The sequence below is a fragment of the Staurois parvus genome, unplaced genomic scaffold, assembly GCF_062004578.1.
Source record: "Staurois parvus isolate SC_StPar_1 unplaced genomic scaffold, SC_StPar_1.0 ptg001333l, whole genome shotgun sequence".
Lineage (NCBI taxonomy): Eukaryota > Metazoa > Chordata > Amphibia > Anura > Ranidae > Staurois > Staurois parvus.
The window spans coordinates 119,617-140,620 of NW_028319129.1; the positions used below are offsets into that span (position 1 = coordinate 119,617).

At 38.6% G+C, this 21,004-nt stretch overlaps 1 protein-coding gene across 1 annotated transcript in view; it reads right to left on the minus strand.

The window, feature by feature from the left end:
• Positions 1-12,192: 12,192 nt before the first annotated feature.
• CD40LG (CD40 ligand) overlaps positions 12,193-21,004 on the minus strand; it is a 39,603-nt gene continuing 30,791 nt past the window's right edge. Inside the window, exon 4 of the mRNA XM_089661407.1 lies at positions 12,193-12,771. Within this exon, the coding sequence (XP_089517533.1) occupies positions 12,269-12,771 (503 nt within the window). The 3' untranslated portion in view covers positions 12,193-12,268. The remainder of the gene's footprint in view (positions 12,772-21,004) is intronic.

Sequence of the window (21,004 nt, forward strand, 5' to 3'; positions counted from 1 at the left end):
TGGGTGAGCAGTGTCAGCATAGTACAAGAAATGAAATTCTCTTAATAAGATTACATGGAACACAAGGTGCATTTTAATAGGTAACAAGAGCCTAAAATAAAAAAATAATGTCCTTCAAGGTTTGGAGGGTGGAAAGGCTGCTAATTATTAATTATACATTTAGAACTTACTGTAACCCGACATCACTTAGGCTTAAAAGTAAAATGTTATCCTTTGGAAATGCATGATTTATTGCAGCAATCTTTAATACAGTATCTGCATTTACTCATATGCTGACAATTTTTTTTTTTTCTCGATAGGTTTTTCCTCACTGCCTATACTAGTGTCAGAGGTCTTTTATGGCAGGATGTGAGGGGATGTCTCTAAAAGGGACAAATACAGGAATAAAAAACTTTTGTTCTACCCCTTCTTCTCCAAAACTAAATAAAGAGCAATAAAAAACGTTTTTGCTGAAGATCCACTTTAAAGAGAAACTCTTTCCAGATTATGAGCCAAAACCTTATGAGGTCCCAAAGAAATAAGTTGAGTATCTCCTGAGCTAGCCGAGAACAGCTGGATTGAGTGCCCATCTCCTGTCTGTCCTATGACAGCCCTGACTAACCATTCTTTGAAGAAACAGGGTAGAAACCCAGTTGTTATTGTTCCCTCACAGATAAACTGGCAACTGAGCTATCATTCCACAGCTCCTTTATCTGGCTCTCCATGTGCTTGCCAGTTTGGGTGGGGGGCTGCTGCTTTTTTACCTGAGGGCACTTAAATTGGCTGCACATTTGATCATCCTAAGTATTTAGGTGGCATTAAGCTAGAGAGAAACTCCCATATACGCAAATACCCACACTCACAACTACAGTCATGGCCAAAAAAATTGGCACCCCTGCAATTCTGTTAGATAATGCACAACTTTGCCCAGAAAATTGTTGCAATTACAAATGTTTATTCATTCTCATGTTTATTTCTTTTGTTTGTATTGGTATAACACAAAAAAGTGGAGAAACAAAAAGCCAAATCTTACACATTCCATGCAAAACCCCAAAAATGGACTGGACAAAATGATTGGCACCTTCTCAAAATTGTAAAATAATTGCATTCCAAGTTTGTGATGCTCCTGTAATTTGTAATTTAAACTCCTCTGTATCATTTAATAGATCTTAATGTTCCTGTGTCCACTGTGCACAACATTGTCAAGAAGTTTAAAGCCCATGGCACTGTAGCTAGTCTCCCTGGATGTGGATGAAAGAGAAAAACTTAATAAAATATTACAACTAAGGATTGTAGATGGTGGATAAAAAACATTGATCAACTTCCAGACAAATTCAAGCTAACCTTCAGGCACAGGGTACAACTGTGTCAGCTCACACTATACGTTGCAATCTGAATGAAAAGGGACACTATATTAGAAGACCCAGGAGGACCTCAATGCTGACACAGAAACATAAAAAAGCCAGATTTTGAGTTTGCCAAAACTTACCTAAGGAATCCAAAATCCTTTTGGGAGAATGTACTGTGGACAGACGAAACAGTTACAGATTTTTGGTAAAGCCCATCATTCTACTGTTTTTAGAAAAAGCAATGAGGTCCCTACAGTCAAACATGGTGGAGAATCACTGATGTTTTGGGGTTGCTTTGCTGCTTCTGGCACTGGATGCCTTGACCGTGTGCATGGCATTTTGAAATCTGAAGACTACCAAAGAATTCTGGAGTGCAATGTAGAACCCAATGTCAGAAAGTTGGATCTCCATCAGAGGTCATGGGTCTTACAGCAGGACAATGACCCAAAGTACACATCAAAAAGTACCCTGAAATGGTTTCAGACAAAGTGCTGGAGAGTACTGAAATGGCCAGCAATGAGTCCAGATCTCAATCCCATAGAGCACCTGTGGAAAGATCTCAAAACAGCAGTTGGGAAAAGGAAACCTTCCAATCTGAGAGACCCGGAGCAGTTGGCGAAAGAAGAGCATTCCAGAATTCCAGTAGAGAGGTGTAAAAAACTCATTGATGGTTACAGGAAGCAATTGATTTCAGTTATTTTTTCCAAGGGGTGTGCTACTAAACATTAAATTGAAGGTGCCAATAATTTTGTCCAGTCCATTTTAGGGGTTTTGCGTGGAATATGTCAGATTTGGCTTCTTGTTTCTCCACTTTTTTGTGTCATACCAATACAAACAAAGGAAATAAACATGAGAATGCCTAAACATTTCTAATTGCAACAATTATCTGGGCAAAGTGGTTCATTATCTGACAGAAATGCCAATATTTTTGGTCTTGAGCTGTTTAACCTTCCAAAAGATTTGTATTCCTCTTTATCCAGTCCTAAAATGTATACAGCTCTGTCATATTCACAGCCCTTTCCAATAGAGGAGGGAACCTGATCTTTTTCAGCTGCCATTTTACTTTTACTTACAGGTGCCCTCATCACCTTGTGACTTGACAGTGAAGGGAGGAGCAACACACTGATGACCTCATCTCTCTGTCTTTTCTCCTCCTTGTGCTGCTTCTGCCTCCCCTTCTTTGAGCTCTGCTGTGCAGACTGTATGTACACCTAGACTGAAAGATGCTAATACCAAGTCAAATGTAGGCAATTAATGCTGCTTTCGTCTAAAACATTACATTTAATGATTGACTACAGAGCTGCATCAATTTTGTCTTTTATTTCTGCCTAGTGTTCAGCTTGAACAGTATAATTGAGAGAGGGTTTTCAGTGTCAGCAACAAATGTCATTATGTTTGAAGTGATGAGTCCTTTTAGCTGCTCTACCTTTTTCATTTTGATGAAGCTGTGGGGAACCTGTTGATTTTAAGTTATTTGGCAGTTTCTGTGCTGGTTTTTCACAATTTTAAATTTCACACTTTGGTGAAGGTCTGAAAACAATTACCGCCACTGTTGATCTTCTTGCTGTGAGTGCAGGAAGGCTTGCCAGTTTCAAGCTACATTTGGAAAACCCATTATTAAAAAAATTATAGCTCCCCACTTTTTTGTCCAAATGGGAATCAGGTCACTGAAAACAAACCTAAAGTTCTACTCCTTTGCAGGAGTGTTATGCATAAATTATTCTCATTATTTATGAATTGTGCTGACAAAGGAAATCCAAAATAGGTGTCATATCAACCTTTGCTGCTTTTGTTCAGGCAATGTAATAAGTAAAGATTTGGAAGTATAAAATACCTGCAGGGCTGTATTAAAATTAAAAAGGAAGTAAAAGTAAGCAGATATTAGAAATAAATTAAAAATGACAATTATGCCAGCTAGTTCTAATCATGATTTTAAATCATTTAAGACTTGGGCTTTATTTTAGGCATAACTGTCCTTTACATAATGTATGCAGACTACAGTGGAACTGTGGTCCTTAAAGATTGTGTTAGAAAGTCACCCAGTGGCTTTCCCACAGAAATAATTATGCAAGCATTAGAATCCAAAGATAATGTTATAAAGTGGAAAGTAAGCCATGGGGTTAACAGGGATATTTTATGTTGTGTTGTAGTGCTATTAACAAACAATGTACAAAGTATATGTTTCTGTTGTGCTAAAAGAAAAAAAACTTATCAGTAGTTTTATCCAATATAATGTGTTGCTCTTTCTGTGTTGTTTTTTTGTTCTTTTTTATTGCTACTTGACATTTTCAATAAATAATTTTTTTAAAAGTGGCTTGTATATGAAATCTTTTGCTTACTGTTAAATAAATACCTTTAAGGATGAGAAGCACTCAAAGATGAAAATTACTTCTGATCTTGCATAAAAATCCAAAAATGTGTTTAATAACAAATAGCAAGTGATACTACAACTATAAATAATAAAATACAAAATATAGAATAATGTAAAAAAAGTAGGAGTATTTTAGCTTGTGTCTAAATATGTGTGCAAGTGTATGTGTTGTAGTGTCATGCAATCCTACTACAGAGCAGTTTTATCTATTGCAATGGGAGAGATTTACTATAACTGCAGGGTGCAGCATCTGGTGCAGTTGTGCATGGTAGCCAATCAGCTTCTAATTTCAGCTGGTTCAATTTAGCGTTGACAAAAAAAACATAACTGTAAGCCGATTGGTTTCTGTGCAGAGCTGCACCAGATTTTGCACTCTCCAGTGTTAGTAAATCAACCCCAACACACATTGTAATATGAATCTCTTTCATTTGACTAGTAGAAGTAGGAGAGGGGGAATGAATGTTCCACCATTCTACACAGAATGTCACTACGAGTTTGATACATTCTTACTTCAATCATGTGAATCAAATAATTTAACTTTAGGACATGCAGCTTCCCTAAACATCCCATAATGCATTGCAAACAGCTGTCATTAGCCAAATTCTTGCACCTGACCTTTGGGTCAAGTACAAGAAACTAGCCAATGTTTTTTTTGTCCAAAGTTGCAGCCCACACACCAAAAAGGCTGCTGTCCAAGCAAATCTTTGTCAACGTGTTTGAGTTTAGTGTGTGGGACAAATAATTTAGCGAAAAATATCCATGCTGTATCAAGCGAAACTATTCAAATTCTCCTTTGTAGCTGCTAATAAAATATCCAGATACCAAATATATATGTTATAAAAAACAGAATGCAGCGCTACACATTGGTTATAAATCACATACAAACTATATAAATATTCAATGTGCAACAAATATTTAAATATCCAAAAACTCCTATGCAAAAGAAAAAGTGTATGGAACAGCTGACAGTATTGCAGGAAAAGAGAATTGGCCGTGTATTGTGCTACTACAGCTATCAAGTGCTACAGTATATACTGCATTATATTCATCGGTATATATTGCCACTGATACTTTGTGGTGAACTGTAGTTTGTATGGAAAGTGAAAATGGAGTGTAAGCCCACATGCATTTACTGTGCTTTCATAAGACCTAACAGCCCTTTTTAGGACTATATTTTCTTTTTGTGTCTGTGTTTCAGCAACCATTTGTGTTGCTGTAGTTTCACATTTTTATTTATTTATTTGTGTTTTTTTTTGGGGGGGGGGGGTATTTCTTTTTCTTTAATTGTATTTAGTTTTTTTCTTCAAAGTTCTTCAAAGTGGTTCTGTTTTGGCCAGGAGGCTCGGTTCACACTTGTGCAGGTGGAAGCCAATGACATCCACATCACCGCAATTCAAACGGAACATCTTTTTAAATGTGAACTGGTATGAAACACAGAAAAAATGGCTAAACAAATTTATAGAATCTAAAAGTGCCAAAGTAATGAATGAAACTAGTAAGCTTCATGCTTAAACAAGCTTTTATAAAAAGATTTGTGAAATTAAGTAAATAAGAAACCAGTTGTTACAGCAAAACAGGCACCTAAGTAAAGGCTGAATGTGCTCATGAAACATACCCTCAGGCTAATACCGAGGAAATAAGATTACCCTTTTAGCTATCTCTTTTTCTTTAACCCCTTCTTTCTCTGTACTTATTGCTTCCTCTACCAGCATTTGCATTATTTTATTTGAGTCACCCGAAATGGTTTGAGTTTATCTATGTATTTGCCTGACTGCAATACATGAATCGGTTGCTAGTTCTGGTCTCTAGCCCGTCATTTTAATTTAAAAACTAAAAAAGATGTAGCATCGTAATAAAATAAGATTACAAATGCAGACATGATAAAGATTATGTACATACATTTTAATAACTTAAATACTGTACAGATTTTTTTCACATATAAAAATACAAAACCATTTTTCTTTATAAATATAATATATATACAGTACACAACACAGAAAATTATTTATTTACATGTTTTGTTTAAATCTGTAACCACAAAAATGTAATTTTCTCCATTTGCTAGGTCTTAATCCACCCAAAATGATCATTTTAGTTTTGTTAGCTACTGTAAGGCAAGATCATGTTTTTCACAGTTTCTTAACTGACTCTTAAGTGATTCCTTTTGTGACATCTACAGTTTAGTCCAGGCTTTCTGAACATTTATAACGTGGAGGAACCCTGAAAATATCTTCCAGGTTCAGGGAACCCTTGCTAATAACTCTATATCTACAGCTCAGAGTACATTAATGTGATTGTCGCTCGGATGATTCTCCTTCCATGCGTGGTCACTGGGTAGAACTTCCCCATAACAGATGTCTAAAAAGATTCATTGGTGTAGATGGTTACATGTCTAAGTAGCAGAAGTTGCTCATTGCTGAAGGAACCCTAGGGCTCCACGGAACCCTAGTCGAGAAAGGCCACTTTATTCATTTGTACCACACACCTGCTTTGCCAAGCCACTGCTGAATTTTGTATGTTGAGGATAATGTGACAGGTAGAGTTGAAAAGGTGCAGGAGGAGTGAGATGTCAAAATAAGTGTGGGCAACGTTAGGACCTATAATGGGAGAATCTTTTTAATGGAGTCCCCAAGAGCTATATCAAACCAGCTGCTGACCTAAAGTGTAAGAGTAGTCAAAACTATTTATTTTAAGAGTAAAATGTACCTTCATTCTCTAGAGCCACTGTTCCTCCTTGCACTCCTACCCAGCACACATTAAAATTGAATTTTTTGGATGCTTTGTTTACTTTCCTTTTGCTGGCCCTAACCTTTGTCACCATTCTTGCCTAGGTGAGAATGGCATGCCTCTGATCTCTCAAGCTCCTGACATAGTATCCCAAGAGGTTGAGGGATCGGGGACATGTCATTTTCACCTAGGCAAAAAAAGTGAAAAAGCATAAAGACTGGCAAAAGAAAGTGAACAAAGCATAAAAGGAGGAGGAGTAGGATACAGAATGGCTGGTGGATGGAGCTTTGCCTGGTATTGTGGGTCAGCTGCATCCAGCCATGGAAAATCAAGATGGTGGCACAGAATCCGGGCCGTGACACCTTAGTAGCAAACCGCAGTGGGACAATACTAGATCCACTGGTCAGGTAAGAATGTAAATCATAGACAACTCTGCATAAAAGGTGAGGGGAACTTAAAAACAAAAGTTTCAGTGGGGGGGGGGGGGGGGGCGAGTAGGGAATCCTGAAAAGCCCCATTACTTTATTTTCTGTCTGTGTTCCATTGGTAAAATTTCACATTCCTCCTTGTCCCAGAAACATAAGAGGAAATCTCAAAATGAGGCGAGACAGCTGGGGCAAAGTTAATGTAGTCCATCATCTAATGTCTAGTAATTGTAGTGCTGTAAATACCAATTCCAGGCAACAAGTGGAGCTTATCTGTATGGTACTAACTTTACCTAGCAAAAAATGCAATTGTGCTCTAATTCTATACATATGTCACTTACTGAGTTTAAATACCTCCTGACTGCCAATAATAGGAAGGTGGTTTGATGCTCTACAGCATTTCTGGTTGAAACACTGAAGTACTGAGAAGGTAAGCTTTGGGGACATGTTTTTTTTTTTCACAGAACTGACTACCTATGGTAATCCTTATCTTAACCTATTGCCCAATAGAAATTAAGGACTTTTTGGAACCTTTTAGTATATAAGTTACTCTGAATACTATTGTAACTTATAGGAGTACGTTAAGCTTGACATCCTTTAGTAAAACAAAAGTGCTTCTACAAATGTAAAAGATAAATTACATGTGGAAAAGGAAAAATGGTTGAGTCAATTCATATCAGAAACAAGTTTTCTTGATGGGAGGTCTAAGTGTGTGAAAAAAAAGTGATGATACATTTAGAAACTTGTCAAAGGCACTGATATTAAAGAGAAATGAGAACATTTTAGAAGTGACTAGTTATTTATCTGTTAACAGTGATCTGTTAGTTCTTGGAAGAGTGAAATGTAGACAAAGCCCTTAAAGGATGCAGTAACCAAGTATTGAACTCATACAGGTATCATTTAAAATCAAATTAGTAAAATCACACATATGATAATTCACAGATAGTGGCACTGATGTTACCTTGGCTCCAGCAACTTAGGAAAATACCTGTGGTCATCTTTTGTAGTTCTGCATACTAAATACACTCCCCCTAATCATCTGATATCAGTTTCTGGCAGTAGATAAGTACCACCTGTGGCAGGCAAACATAAACATTTTGTCTTTAAGATTACATGGTCCACATAGGGAATTTGGCTCTAATAGTTGTCCTGGTATCTATCTTTTATAGTTAGCTGCCATACTGTTTTACTCTGGTCTTCTATTTTCTTATTTACTGAATATTACCATGCTACTTTGCACACTAAGGGTGGCATGTCACGCTCTCAAAGAGGTTGTGCCATTTAGAATCATGATAAAATATTAAATAAGGTAACATAAAGGAGATCTAAACTGTTAGTTTATGTTAGGGCATAGCAAGAGTCAAATGGCTGAAGTTAAGTTGACAGTTTGAGCAGTGAATTGTCTATGGGCGAATTGTATGCGCTTTCTGAGGTTGCTTATCAAGTTAAAAAAAAGCTGGATTCATGAAAAGCTGCTTAATTTTTAACTATAGCTTTACAATTAGATCATATTTTGAAACACATCTCCACCTTGGGGTTGATTTATGGTAGACTAATAAACCATTCCCTTTGCAAGGGACGTTGCACTTTGCTTGGGACTTTCTCCCAGAGCTTAGTAAATGTGGTGAAAGAATACCCAATCATGTGCATGGAAAATTTAAAAATTAACATTTTCCCTAGAACTTGATTGGATGATGGAAGTCAGCAGCACCTCATTCACTAATCTCCAAGGTCTTGCAAAGTAAACAGTCTATTTTGCCTTTAGTAAATCAATTCCATTATGCTCATAATGTCATTTTCAAAGAAAAAGACAGCTGCCCACAAGTATTTTAACTGGCTGATTAATTTTCTTTATAAAGATTTTGATATGAACCATTCTTGCTGTAGTATAACCAATTCATATATAAAAACATATAGGGGCAAATTGAATATTTAGAGAATGCAGAGTAGTCTAAAGTAAGTGGGGTACACAAATATGTTTGAAGTATACAAAGTATAAAAGGAAATGTAATTTCTTGAATCACATACTATTACTATACTGCCTTAATATCATGGATCGCAAATTTAAAACACATTATTTAATGTCCAGAGAAATTAAATGCATTTTAATACATTGCATGTTGGTGCAGAAAGTTTGGTTTTTAGGTAATACCCTTTATTGGCTAACATAAGTCATTAAAGGTGCAGACATTCACAAACACAAGAAAAAAATTGTATTATATTAATGGTTGTATTTCATTGCTCTTCTTTGTAAGGGTCCTGAAAGCTTGCACCTTTACTAACTTGTTAGCCAGTAAGTGGTACTATTTAAAACTGAACTCCAAGCACAACAGTATTCATTTAAATATATTCCTGAATTGCTACAATGCATAAAAATCTACTCAGCGTGCACCAAATTCATTTGCAAACCCAGGTTTTACCTTGTAAAAATAGCAGTCACATAAACAATGTGTTATACATAGCCCACTAAAGCCTGCCTGCAGGTAACTAGAAGGGGGACCATATTCAAAACCAATCACCCTGCTCAAGGAGAGAGAGAAGCAGTGATTGGTCTTTATTACAGAAAGCGCCTTCACAGAGGCAAAGGGGTTGATTTACTAATGACTAATAGGCTGTTCACTTCACAAGGGACATTGTACTTTGCAAGGGAATTTACCCTTAGTTTGGTGAATGGGATGAAGCTCTTCTGATTTCCATCATCCAATTGTTTTCAAGCAAAAAAAACATTTTTTTTTCCTTGAACATGATTGACTATTCTTTTCAAAAATAATTTCCACCATATTCACTAAGCTGTGTATCAATTCCCTTGCAAAGTGAACAGCCCTTGTGCCTTTTGTAAATCAACACCAATATTTTAACAATGGAATACTGCTCAGATCTGGTAGAAATCAAGGAAGAATACAAATGCCTCTTGTATTAAATTCCAAACTTTTCACAATAATCAATGGTTCAGACAGTACAAGACTCTACTACTGCTATCATGGAAAATGATTTAGTGATAATGTAAGAATATTTCTTGCACTGAACAAGAGAGATGAACATATATTCGTATAATGTGGAGGTTTTGGGTTATACCTTTTGTGAATGCCATTGGCACATTTAATTCTCTTTGCCACTAAAAACACAACGCAATGTGATGTAATCTTAAAAGCCAATAGAATGATATTTTTCTTTCCCTACCTGCAAATTGTCAGATTGACTGCTAAAGGTTTACTGTCATAAAAATTATACAGTTAATGTATCCTTTTCACGGTATTCAAATTTAGAACAAATCTATTACCTAATTGGGACTAAACCAAGTGCGTGCATGGCATTAGGGGGCCAGCCTCTAAGGAAAACTTTATTTCCTATTCATTGTTTTCATTTGATTTTTGAGGCAGTTATAGGCCCACAAAATGTAATATAAAACCCATCAAAGCTCCAAGCAACAATATTTTCATTGATTGCCAACAAAAACATACCTTTTTAGATGGTGAATTCCTTAAAAAGTACCTGTCCCTCTACTCAGAAAATATGAGTATTTATAGTCATCTGTTCATAAAAATGTTAGTTGTTTATTGTAGATGTATGTGTTTCACCATAGGGAATCTGTATTCCTGTACTGGAATATTCTCACAACATATCTATGCACAGCAGTGAGATGAAGCACTGGGCGAAACTGTAAGTTTTGGAAGTGGAACTAAAATTACAAATTAAAAATTTGCAAACAGCCTGGGTATTTATTGCAGATGAGACATGCAATGTCTCTTCTGCAATAAAATACTCTTACATGCCTGTTCACAATCCCCTTGTGAATGCACACTGAGCTGCGCATGCACAGTTCAGTTTACATTCCAGCACACGGCCTGTGTGCTGGGGTGACTGCACTCCTGCACTTGTGGAGGAGTGACGTCATCCCACACCAGCCAATCAAGACTGCTGAAGTCCTGCACCCAGCAGAAGCCGAGGAGAAGATGCCAGCGGGGGAATTCACGGGTGTCAGACTGTTGGAACCGAGGTATTTTTACCTTTAGTTGTGCTCTAAGTGGCCATGCTGTAATATGAACATGGATGAAACAGGATACATTTTAGGAGTTTCCCTCACACTGCAATTAGCTGCACTATTGACTTTCCCTTCCTGAAATATTTAAGCATAATCTAGAGAGAGCTAGTAGCAGTTGTAACAATTAAAATATAACTAAAGGCAAACTCTTTTTTTTGGTTTTGGATAGCGTGGAGATGGATTAAAACAACTATCAGGTTTTTATTGCTGTCTGTGTCCCTGTTAGGAAACTTTACCCTCTCTATTTGTCCTTGTTTGTCCATGTTATCATTGAAAGTGAAGATAACAGAAAACCTCAAATTTTGGGTTGTCCCCAGGAAAAGGAATAGAGGAGACATCTTCATATAGAGACACTATTTTGGTGACCTGGGGGTCCCCAAGGAATTCCCAAAATTTGCAGATATTTTCTCACTTCCTGATTTGGCCCTGGGACAGGAAGTGAAGGTAAATCTCCACAAAAATAAACTGTTGAGGGTTATAACCCTCCCTTACTCTATCCAGAATGAAAAAAAAGTTTTGCCTATAGTTCTACTTTAATTGGACTTGTTCTGTAATGTTGAAGATGTTTCAGCACTTATCCAAGTAGTTCCCTCAACTTAAATGAGAGTCCTGTAACTTAAAGGAAGCTACTTGGTCAAGTGGTGAAATGTCTTCAACATTGCAGAACAAGCCAAACTGAATGTTGCTAATTGCTATTTAGTTATATCATGACCTGGATAAATGAGAACCTTAAAAAAAAATCAAATTTTGTTTCTTATTTAAGCAGCTAATAGATGAGTCTTTTGTTCAACCAAAAAAAAGACTCGATTCCCCCATCCGTACACTTGATATGGATGAGGGAATCCTCCCTGCTAAGCCTTTGTATTCTGACAGTGGGAGACTTGCTCGCTGTGAGAATACACTGTTAAGCGCCAGCAGCGCTGATGGAATGAGGAAAATCCAACAAGCTGGTTGTACAGAATTCAATCAGTAGATCGACTTCTGTAGAACCAGCCTGCCCATACATGGATCAAAATTCTTCTGGTCCCTGCTGAAACAGCTGAATTTTGATCCATGTATGGTCAGCTTTAGTAATTGATCAGCGCAACTTATCAGACAATTCTGTTCCAAGCTTTTTAGTTTGGATCATTATTGGAGCAAACCTTTACATTTCAGAGAGTTGAAAAAACATCTTGTTTTCAAGTCGAACTGACTTATCCTTACTGCAAATTTAGTTTTGCTCATTCAAATTTTGTGGATTGATTCATATCAAATGGAGCTATTTGACCCCAATTTGTTCTGTGTACCGAATGAGTCATCTCTGGTAGCACATTTAAAAAATAATGTGTTTCCATCATAAAATATATTTACATTGCTGCTAGCTGTGATGTATAAATCAGGATGTGTCTCCCACCTTAAACATACCAAAGTACGTATATTCTGGGCTGTAGTTGACGCAGTGTGGATCTGTAACATTGACAAATAACAGGTCATTTTTCTTTAAAGTAAACACGGCTCCCAGTTGGGTTGAGTGCAGTTCACAGTGTGTTGATGATGAGACAACTGTGGTCGCTCCTTTAAGTAAAGTCTTTTCGGATTCACCTGGTCGCTTCCGATGGATGTACAGTACAAATGGTGCTAACTGAGGTTTTGCAAAATTAGCACAAAAACTAACTTGAGAGTAAATGTAATATGCTCCGGGTGTTACAATTCTAAGTGTGTTGTTTGTATAAGTAAGTTCATTTTGCATCGAAAAGTAACTTTTTTCTTGCCACCAGAGACCTGGGAAGACAAAGAGCAATGTGTTAACACCAATATTTTTTGTATTCCCACAATTATAATGCTGTCTCCCATAATATTTGCCATCTAACTTTACCCTTCTAGCAAGCTGGGCATTTGCTTTTTACTCATTGCCGTCTAAAGCTAACCTGCTAGTAGGCTGCGTTTTGGAAACTGCATTTTTTTTCCTTTATGTGCATAAAGTATACATCTTTCAAAACAATTAATGCACTTTCAGTGGAACTTTGATGCACAAGCCCAGTGTTGATTTTCCTGTTGGACTCTTGTGGAAATATCTCCATTCTGGAGTTCAATGGTAACACCTATGCAACATCCATTAGTACAGCATTCAGCTTTGGGCCCCGTTCACACTTCGTGCAGCACGAACACACATAGAGCATCCCATTCATTTAAATAGACTATACTATGTGCGACAAATGCACCAAAGAAGCTTATGTAACAAAATATGACAATCAGTCAGGCGCTTTTGCCAACGTGTGTTGTGTGACATGGCAAAATCACACTGTGTTTGGTGTGCCATTAAAAATTATGGCACCTAAACCCATTTTGCACATTTTGCAGTGATTTAACCTCAGTCTTGAATCGTTTACAGAATTGCGCGATTCCAGATATGGTAAGTGTAAACATGGTTCATTGCTGTACCGAAGTTAAAATTGTCCAAGGACAGGCACATATCTCACCAAAATCAAATGGATGCCTAGAATTCTGACTTTTAAGAAACTCATTACTATTCCTAGCTCCTGCATGGTCTGCAGGTTGTCCAGCTGTGATGCAGTAGGACTCTTTGGCATGAATTTCCCTCATTAATTACTATTATTGAGCCACATATGAGCACCCATGCCCCTTTTAGTTATTTTATATCAGTGAATAGAGGCCTTTTTAACTCCAACCAGACCACAGCAACCAGCTCCACTTCTTTGAGCAAAAAACCTTTTTTTTATGTCTTATGATACAAGTCATCTTTGTCCACATTTATTTATTATTTATTTCAGGTACTTATATAGCGTCGTCAATTTACGCAGTGCTTTACATATATATTGTACATTCACATCAGTCCCTAACCCTCAAGGGGCGTACAATCTAGGGTCCCTGACTCACATTCATATACAAGGGCCAATTTAGACAGGAGCCAATTCACCTACCAGCATGTCTGTGGATTGTAGGAGGAAACCGGAGTACCCAGAGGAAACCCATGCAGGCACAGGGAGAACATGCAAACTCCAGGCAGGAGGTGCCGTGGCTGGGATTTGAACCAACGACCCTAGTACTGCCAGGCGGAAGTGCTAACCATTTAGCCATTGTGCTGCCCACATGTGAATTTACCAATGAAAATTGCTTGATTTCTCCACCTAAACATTGACCATTACCTTAAATGGTATAGTAAATTTCCATTTAATAATAATGGAGAGAGCCAGAAACCAAATATAATGGTGCTAGGACTGGGCATTAACAATCCACTGTGCACCAGTGATGGGCCCTTATTAAACATGGCTCTGCTAGTGGCATAAACTTCCATAAGACTGTGGCCCTGAACATAGGGCTCCAGCCTTTAGAAGTTATCCCAGAAGTCAAACTGACATGAAGATAGTTGGGAACTGGATACTGAATTATCAATATACCACCCATTTTAAGAATCCAGTGGATTATCCAGTGATATGCTCTAAAAATGAGAATGAAGATTTGTGCGGATTTACCTTTTTAATTTATGACTCCGAGTACTTTATGGCCAACATTGGCAGTGTGCTTTGTTGTTTGAATTTTGAAGTCTTTGGCGGTCACGGACATCTGATTAACAACAAGCCAGCTACAGTGTTGATACACGTATATCATTCCCAAGTGAATGATTTATAAAAGAGGGTGGAATAAATGATCATGTGATCAAGTAGAGATATGTGACCACAGAATTCTTATTTGCATCTGAGTCATGATGAGGCGCAGTGACCTACTTATAAATCTTTCCAGTTGTCATTTTAATTTGTTTTTCTCTTTTTATATTACTTTTATCTGTTAGTTTATTAACTATGGAAATGTTTGGATAGAATATATTACTTTCCTTCCTTTTTGAACTTGCCTGGGCTACCTTCTATTTTGTACTTGTGATCTGACCAAACGTTTTCATTCTTTTCACCAGCACATGACTTAAAAGTTTGCTTAAGACACCCCCTTTAATACCCATCTATATTTCTTTTTTTTTTTAAAAACAGAAGATATAAAGATTTAAAAAACAGCATGTAAAGTGAATTTATATTCTTGCAATGAAACAATGCCGACAGGTAAGCAGATAAGCTCCTCGGCTCACGGCTTCAACTACCACCTCTATGCCGACGACACACAAATCTATCTCTCAACCCCCCACCTCACCCCCTTGGTCTCAGCCCGAATCACACACCTACTGAGCGACATATCAGACTGGATGTCGCTCCACTTCCTTAAATTGAACCTCTCCAAAACCGAGTTTCTTGTCTTCCCCCCACCCCGGACACCACCCCCCATTGATTTCTCCGTCACATCCAACAACTCCACCATCAAGCCCGCCCTGCAGGCCAGAGTACTGGGTGTCATTCTGGACTCCAACCTATCCTTCCAGCCCCAAGTCCAATCTTTAACAAACTCGTGCAGACTCCACCTCCGCAACATTGCCAAAATCCGCACGTTCCTAACCCCAGAAACCACTAAACAGCTCATCCACTCCCTCATCATATCACGACTCGACTACTGCAACTCCCTCCTCACTGGCCTGCCTCGCCGCTGGCTATCCCCGCTTCAGTCGATCCTGAATACGGCTGCCAGACTCATTCACCTTTCCAACCGCTCTGTCTCCGCCACCCCCCTCTGCCAATCCCTCCACTGGCTTCCGATTGCGCAACGGATCAAATTCAAAATCCTAACGCTGACGTACAAAGCTGTCCACCATACTGCCCCGTACTACATCACTGACCTAATATCCAAGTACCACCCAGCACGCACACTCCGCTCCTCACAAGACCTCCTTCTCTCTAGTTCCCTGGTCTCCTCCTCCCATGCCCGCCTCCAGGACTTCTCCAGGGTGTCACCCATCCTCTGGAACTCCATGCCCCAACCCATCAGATTATCACCTACTCTCCTCTCCTTTAGGCGCACCCTGAAAACCCATCTCTTCAGGGAAGCCTACCCCACCCCCTGCTAACTTGCCGACCTCCTCCACTCTTCCTACCACTCCATCCCCCACAGCTATCTCCTCCTGTGCCGCCACCCCCTCCCTCCTAGATTGTAAGCTCGAAAGAGCAGGGCCCTTGATCCCCTCATGTTTTGCATTGTATTGGTATTGTTCTGTCACATGTTCTGTCCCCCTTTGTAATGTACAGCGCTGAGCGAACTATTGGCGCTTTATAAATACTGTATTATAATAATAATAATAATAATAAGCTCCTCTTCTGCCAATCTGCAATGTTTTTCCTAAATCTACACTGAGTCACACACGTGCAGCTTAGGGTGCAATCAATGCATGCCTTGGCACCAGAATGATTACCACCTGTGCCCATGCAAAACAGCTCCGTCATCCTGGTTGTGCCAATGAAGTTGGCCTAAGACTGCAAACATGGAAGAAGATGGAATGAATAAGTTAGTGATGGCAGGACATTGTATTGGTGAAGGAGAGGCAAGGAGGGCAAACTCAAGTTCTGCTTTAATTGTACACGTCTTATATAGTTTGTGGCAATTTTTCATCACAGCAATTTGTGTGATAAATAATGCTGACAGGGAAGCTTTATGCAATTGTTTGATAAAATGATTACACCAACAAAATGACAATCATTCCATCTATAAACAAGCAATTATTTCATATAAAAAAATGAACTGACCCTGATGAAAATTCTATTAGGGCTGCATTCACACTGTACGATTGCAACTTTGGTGTAACTTTGGATGGGTGCGACTTGGATGTGACTTGTCCCTCTCTAAAGTCAGACCCACTATTGCACTACTGTTGCACGTAAAACATTCAGGTACGACTTTCATGTAAATTTTGAGTCTATGGCCCTCAAGTTGCATGAAAATCAGGTTAAAGTATTGCATGAACTACTCTGAAGTCGCTGCAACTTTAAATTGCACATTTATGAATGGTTAACATTGGAAAACATGGGGTACGACTTGTCATGTGACTTTGATATCCAAATCCGTTTGTTTAGGGCCATCATTTTATATATATTTGTTAAACTTTGTTCCCAGTCTGTTAATCTACAGTGTATGATTTCTTTATCATCTACATCTAACAGAAACATTTGAGGTATTCACCACATACCAAATTGATTTCCTGTTCTAAACATTTCTATACACAGCAGAAAAGAAGACATCGACAAGAACTCTTTGAAATATGTGTGTTTTTCAGATAACTTATGTCAAAAGATATTTGTGAAATAGTTAAAGGGGTTGTTTCAAGATAAACAGTAAAATCACTTTTGCCGTAAAACCTTCTCTCATAACCTTCTTTCTGAGCAGTACAAGTGAACTTTAGATTCCTTTTAAGGCCTCTACTTCTCCTTATATTTTAATTGATAATTAGCAAGAAGTGAATCATTTGTTCACAGTTCTATCTTTTGCAGTATATTGAAATCACCATGTTGCAAATGGAAAAAAAGGTATTGAGAAACTAACCTAATGCTACTAAATTATTACAATCAGCAGCATAGCTAACAACACATCCCCTTCCACTTTGCTGTCACCATTGGCAATGCTTACTTTTAACTCACAGCTTGATCAGCAAAGTTTCTGATAATATACAGTACTTTAGAGAAGTTAAATGATGAGTAAATGTTTGTTAGAAACACCAAGAAATTGACATTGAGAGAATCATATACACATTAGTCTTATCTATGGAACCCCAATAAAGCTTTTGTAAGATTCTCCAAAATTTGAATTTGTTTTGTTTATACTAATCTCTTATACCGTCTAGATGGACACACAATGCCCCACCGCATCTATAAGCTGCCTTGCATGCTGGGGACATCATTAGGTCCTGTTCCTGTCATCCTGAAGAGCCCAATCACCTCACAGCTTTCATAGTCCAGAGAAGTGCCACACAGAGAAATTTCTTTGTGTTGGCACAGAGCACAGCGATGCTCCACATGTGTTCCTTGCACATGGTCAATGTGACATCACACCATGTAACCAAGCCCTGGGATGCATAGGGGACTATTACTTACTCTTGAATATGTAATTGGCACCTCTCTACTTGGCATGCACTTTGTCCAAAGCACTTGTTGCAGAGGGTGAGAGTAGAGGGGTCCTTGGAACAGGAACCCAGTGCACAGCTGTTGCAATCGCTGTTTCTTTCTCCATTGATAACAACTCTCACATGATGGGTTTTAACCCCAAAACTATAGTGAGACAGAAAAGGCAAAGAGCGCACAACCGCCCTAGTGTAACTCCATTTATTAAAGATTAAAATACACAAAAGTGCTTTCACTCACATGGTACAACAAAATTAAGGCACTCTCAAAGTAGTAGTGGTCTTCTATATCTTCCTAGTATCGTGGGCATCAGTGTGGTCATCAGCTGGTGGTTGAGCGGTTCCTCTGATAACCAGAACAAGCTGTCAGAGCGTTCCGCCACTACTGCGCAAGCACCCAGACCAGCTGGTACACGCTCAATGGATACCTCTCAACTATGGACGGGCAAGGAGGAGGACGTGGATGCTATGATGACACGTTTCGGAGGTGTTGCCTCTTTTGTCAAGTCATGCCCACCTGTGGCCCTCAGTGCCTTATATATGATCCTTTTGGATGTTCTACAGATCTTTAAAGCAGCATTTCTAAAGGCAGCAACGGTGGGACCACAGTAACCTGGTAGTATTAGGAGATGTAAACACATACATGTACCTGCCTGCCTGCATACATACACATGCATGTATACATCCCATGCACATACATAAATACATTTCTTCCTAATTGATGCTACAATCATACAGTTATATCTAAAAAAATCGCTATAAATCAATATAATAAGATTCTGTTATTAGCTGAAGGCAGGATAGGCTTCCCTGAAGATATAGGTTTTCAGAGAAGAGTAAGCAATAGTCGGATAGATTTGGGTAGAGAGTTCAAGAGGATGGGGGAGGCTCTGGAGAAGTCCTGGAGATGAGCATGGGAGGAGGAGAAAAGGGAGCTAGAGAGCAGGAGGTTGTGGAAAGAGTGGAGAGGACGGGTTGGGTGATATTTGGAGACAAGATTTGTGATGTCATTTGGGGCAGAGTTATAAATGGCTTTATATGTTAATGTTTTGAATTTTATTTGTTGGGCAATGGGAATCCAGTGGAGGGATTGGCAGAGAGGGGTGTCTGATATGGAACTGTTAGTAAGGTGGATGAGTCTGGCAGCAGCATTCATGATAGACTGAAGAGGGGATAGGCTGCGATTAGGTAGGCCAATGAGAAGGGAGTTACAATAGTCAAGGCGAGATATAACAAGGGAGTGAATAAGTTGCTTTATAATTTCAGAGGTTAGGAACAGGCGTATCTTGGAGATGTTGCAGAGGTGAAGTCTGCAAGATTTGGACAGCGACTGGATTTGGGGCTGAAAGAACAGATGGGAGTCTAGGATTACACCTAGTACCCTAGTGACATCCTTGCTGATATGTCACTTAGTAGGTTAGTAATGCGAGAGGAAACTGAAGGGGTGAGGTGAGGAGTAAAAAGATAGATTTGTGTGTCATTGTGTGGAATTCCTGAACACATTGAAAATACATTATAACAAGGTTTTTTACTGTGGTGTCCCAGCAGGACACTTTTAAATGTGAGTGCACTTTGTTTTTTTTAATAAATTATGCTATATTTATATACTACACTATGGCAAGCGTTTCTGTTTACATATGACAGTTAATACAATTTGAAAATCCTTACCATTTAGGAGAAAAGTCTAACTGAATATTCATAACCTCATTTCTGTAATTCCAAAGATAACAGCATCTGTTCTGCCGAGGAGGAGGAGTAACAGCAGGGATTATATCATATCCTCTCCTCTCCTCTCTCTCTCTCTACAGTAAAAGGTAACTACAATTCCCATCATCCACAGGGAATTGTAGTGAATGTGGGCAGGTAAACTAGGCCTGTACATGTTGAATGTTTCTGAGAGTCTCGGTCCGCCCACCACTCCAAGTGGGGCTGAATTACATCACTGCTTCCTGGGGAAAGAACTACAGGAGGGATGTGCCAAAACCAGTGGCTGGGGAATAGGAGGCATAGCAGCCACCTGTCTTACAAACAGAACAACAAAGAAAATCAACAGTTTGATTTGAAAATTAATAGGCTATTTCAGAGCAACTACTAAGTGAACCAGAAGATGGATGACATATTCAGTGAAGGTAGGAGATCAGCAACATGGAAATGTAAAGAAGTTTTTGCCCAGAGTTCGACTTTACGCTAATAGTGTTATAAAATGTAATTATTTTTAATTGATACATGACTGCATAAATTGATGTATTCTTATATCTGCCTAGATTTCAGCTTTATAGTGTTACTAAACCCACAACAGTAAAATCAGTCTGTGTATGCAGTAAAGCATGCTTGATATACTCACTATGGAACCTAAGGGATTAATCCTCTGCAATGTGTAAAAAGTTCATTTGATCGTGTTTTTCTGCTTTTCTGCCCCTCCTCTTGTTCAGATGTCTACCTTATAAGACAGACTGAACCCTTAGCCACATGCACATGCTCAGCTTAGTGTGTATTGCTAGAGAGGTTTTTTTTTATCTTGGGAAAGTGCATGTGATCAGCACAGGGCCAATCAGCACTGTTCAGGCAGAGGGTCAGAGGTTTTGCATCCTCCTAGAGCAAATTGAAAACTCTTCCTACAAGCTTTAAACATGTGATCAGCTAGACAGTGATAGAAGTCACAAGACTTCCTCCTTATCAATCAATGACATCTATGGTTGTTAGGATGCCAGTGGCGTAAAGGTTGTAATGGTGAACAATGAAAACCTATGGCTTTGTGTAACAAAAGGCAGGCTTCATCCCCTGGCTGGCTTGTATACAATTTTGGGGCAATTTGTAGGCATTTTGTCAAGGCACCCTTAAAGATACCTGAAGGCAACCCAGGGTGTATGGGCACCCTGGTTGAAAAAGGCTGTGCTCGATTATAATTAACAATATAGCATACAAGCTGTTTCTAAAGCTTTTTGATATGGTTCATGAATTACAAATGCATTCACTACATCTGATATTTTTCCACATGCTAAGTCGATAATTATTAAAATGTATTTCTTGGCCAAAATTTTTCTTAAACTTTGGTGGGGAAAGGTTAAAGCTCTTTTACATTGTATTACTATCTGTTTCTCTGTTCTGGAGATTCACTCTCTATTT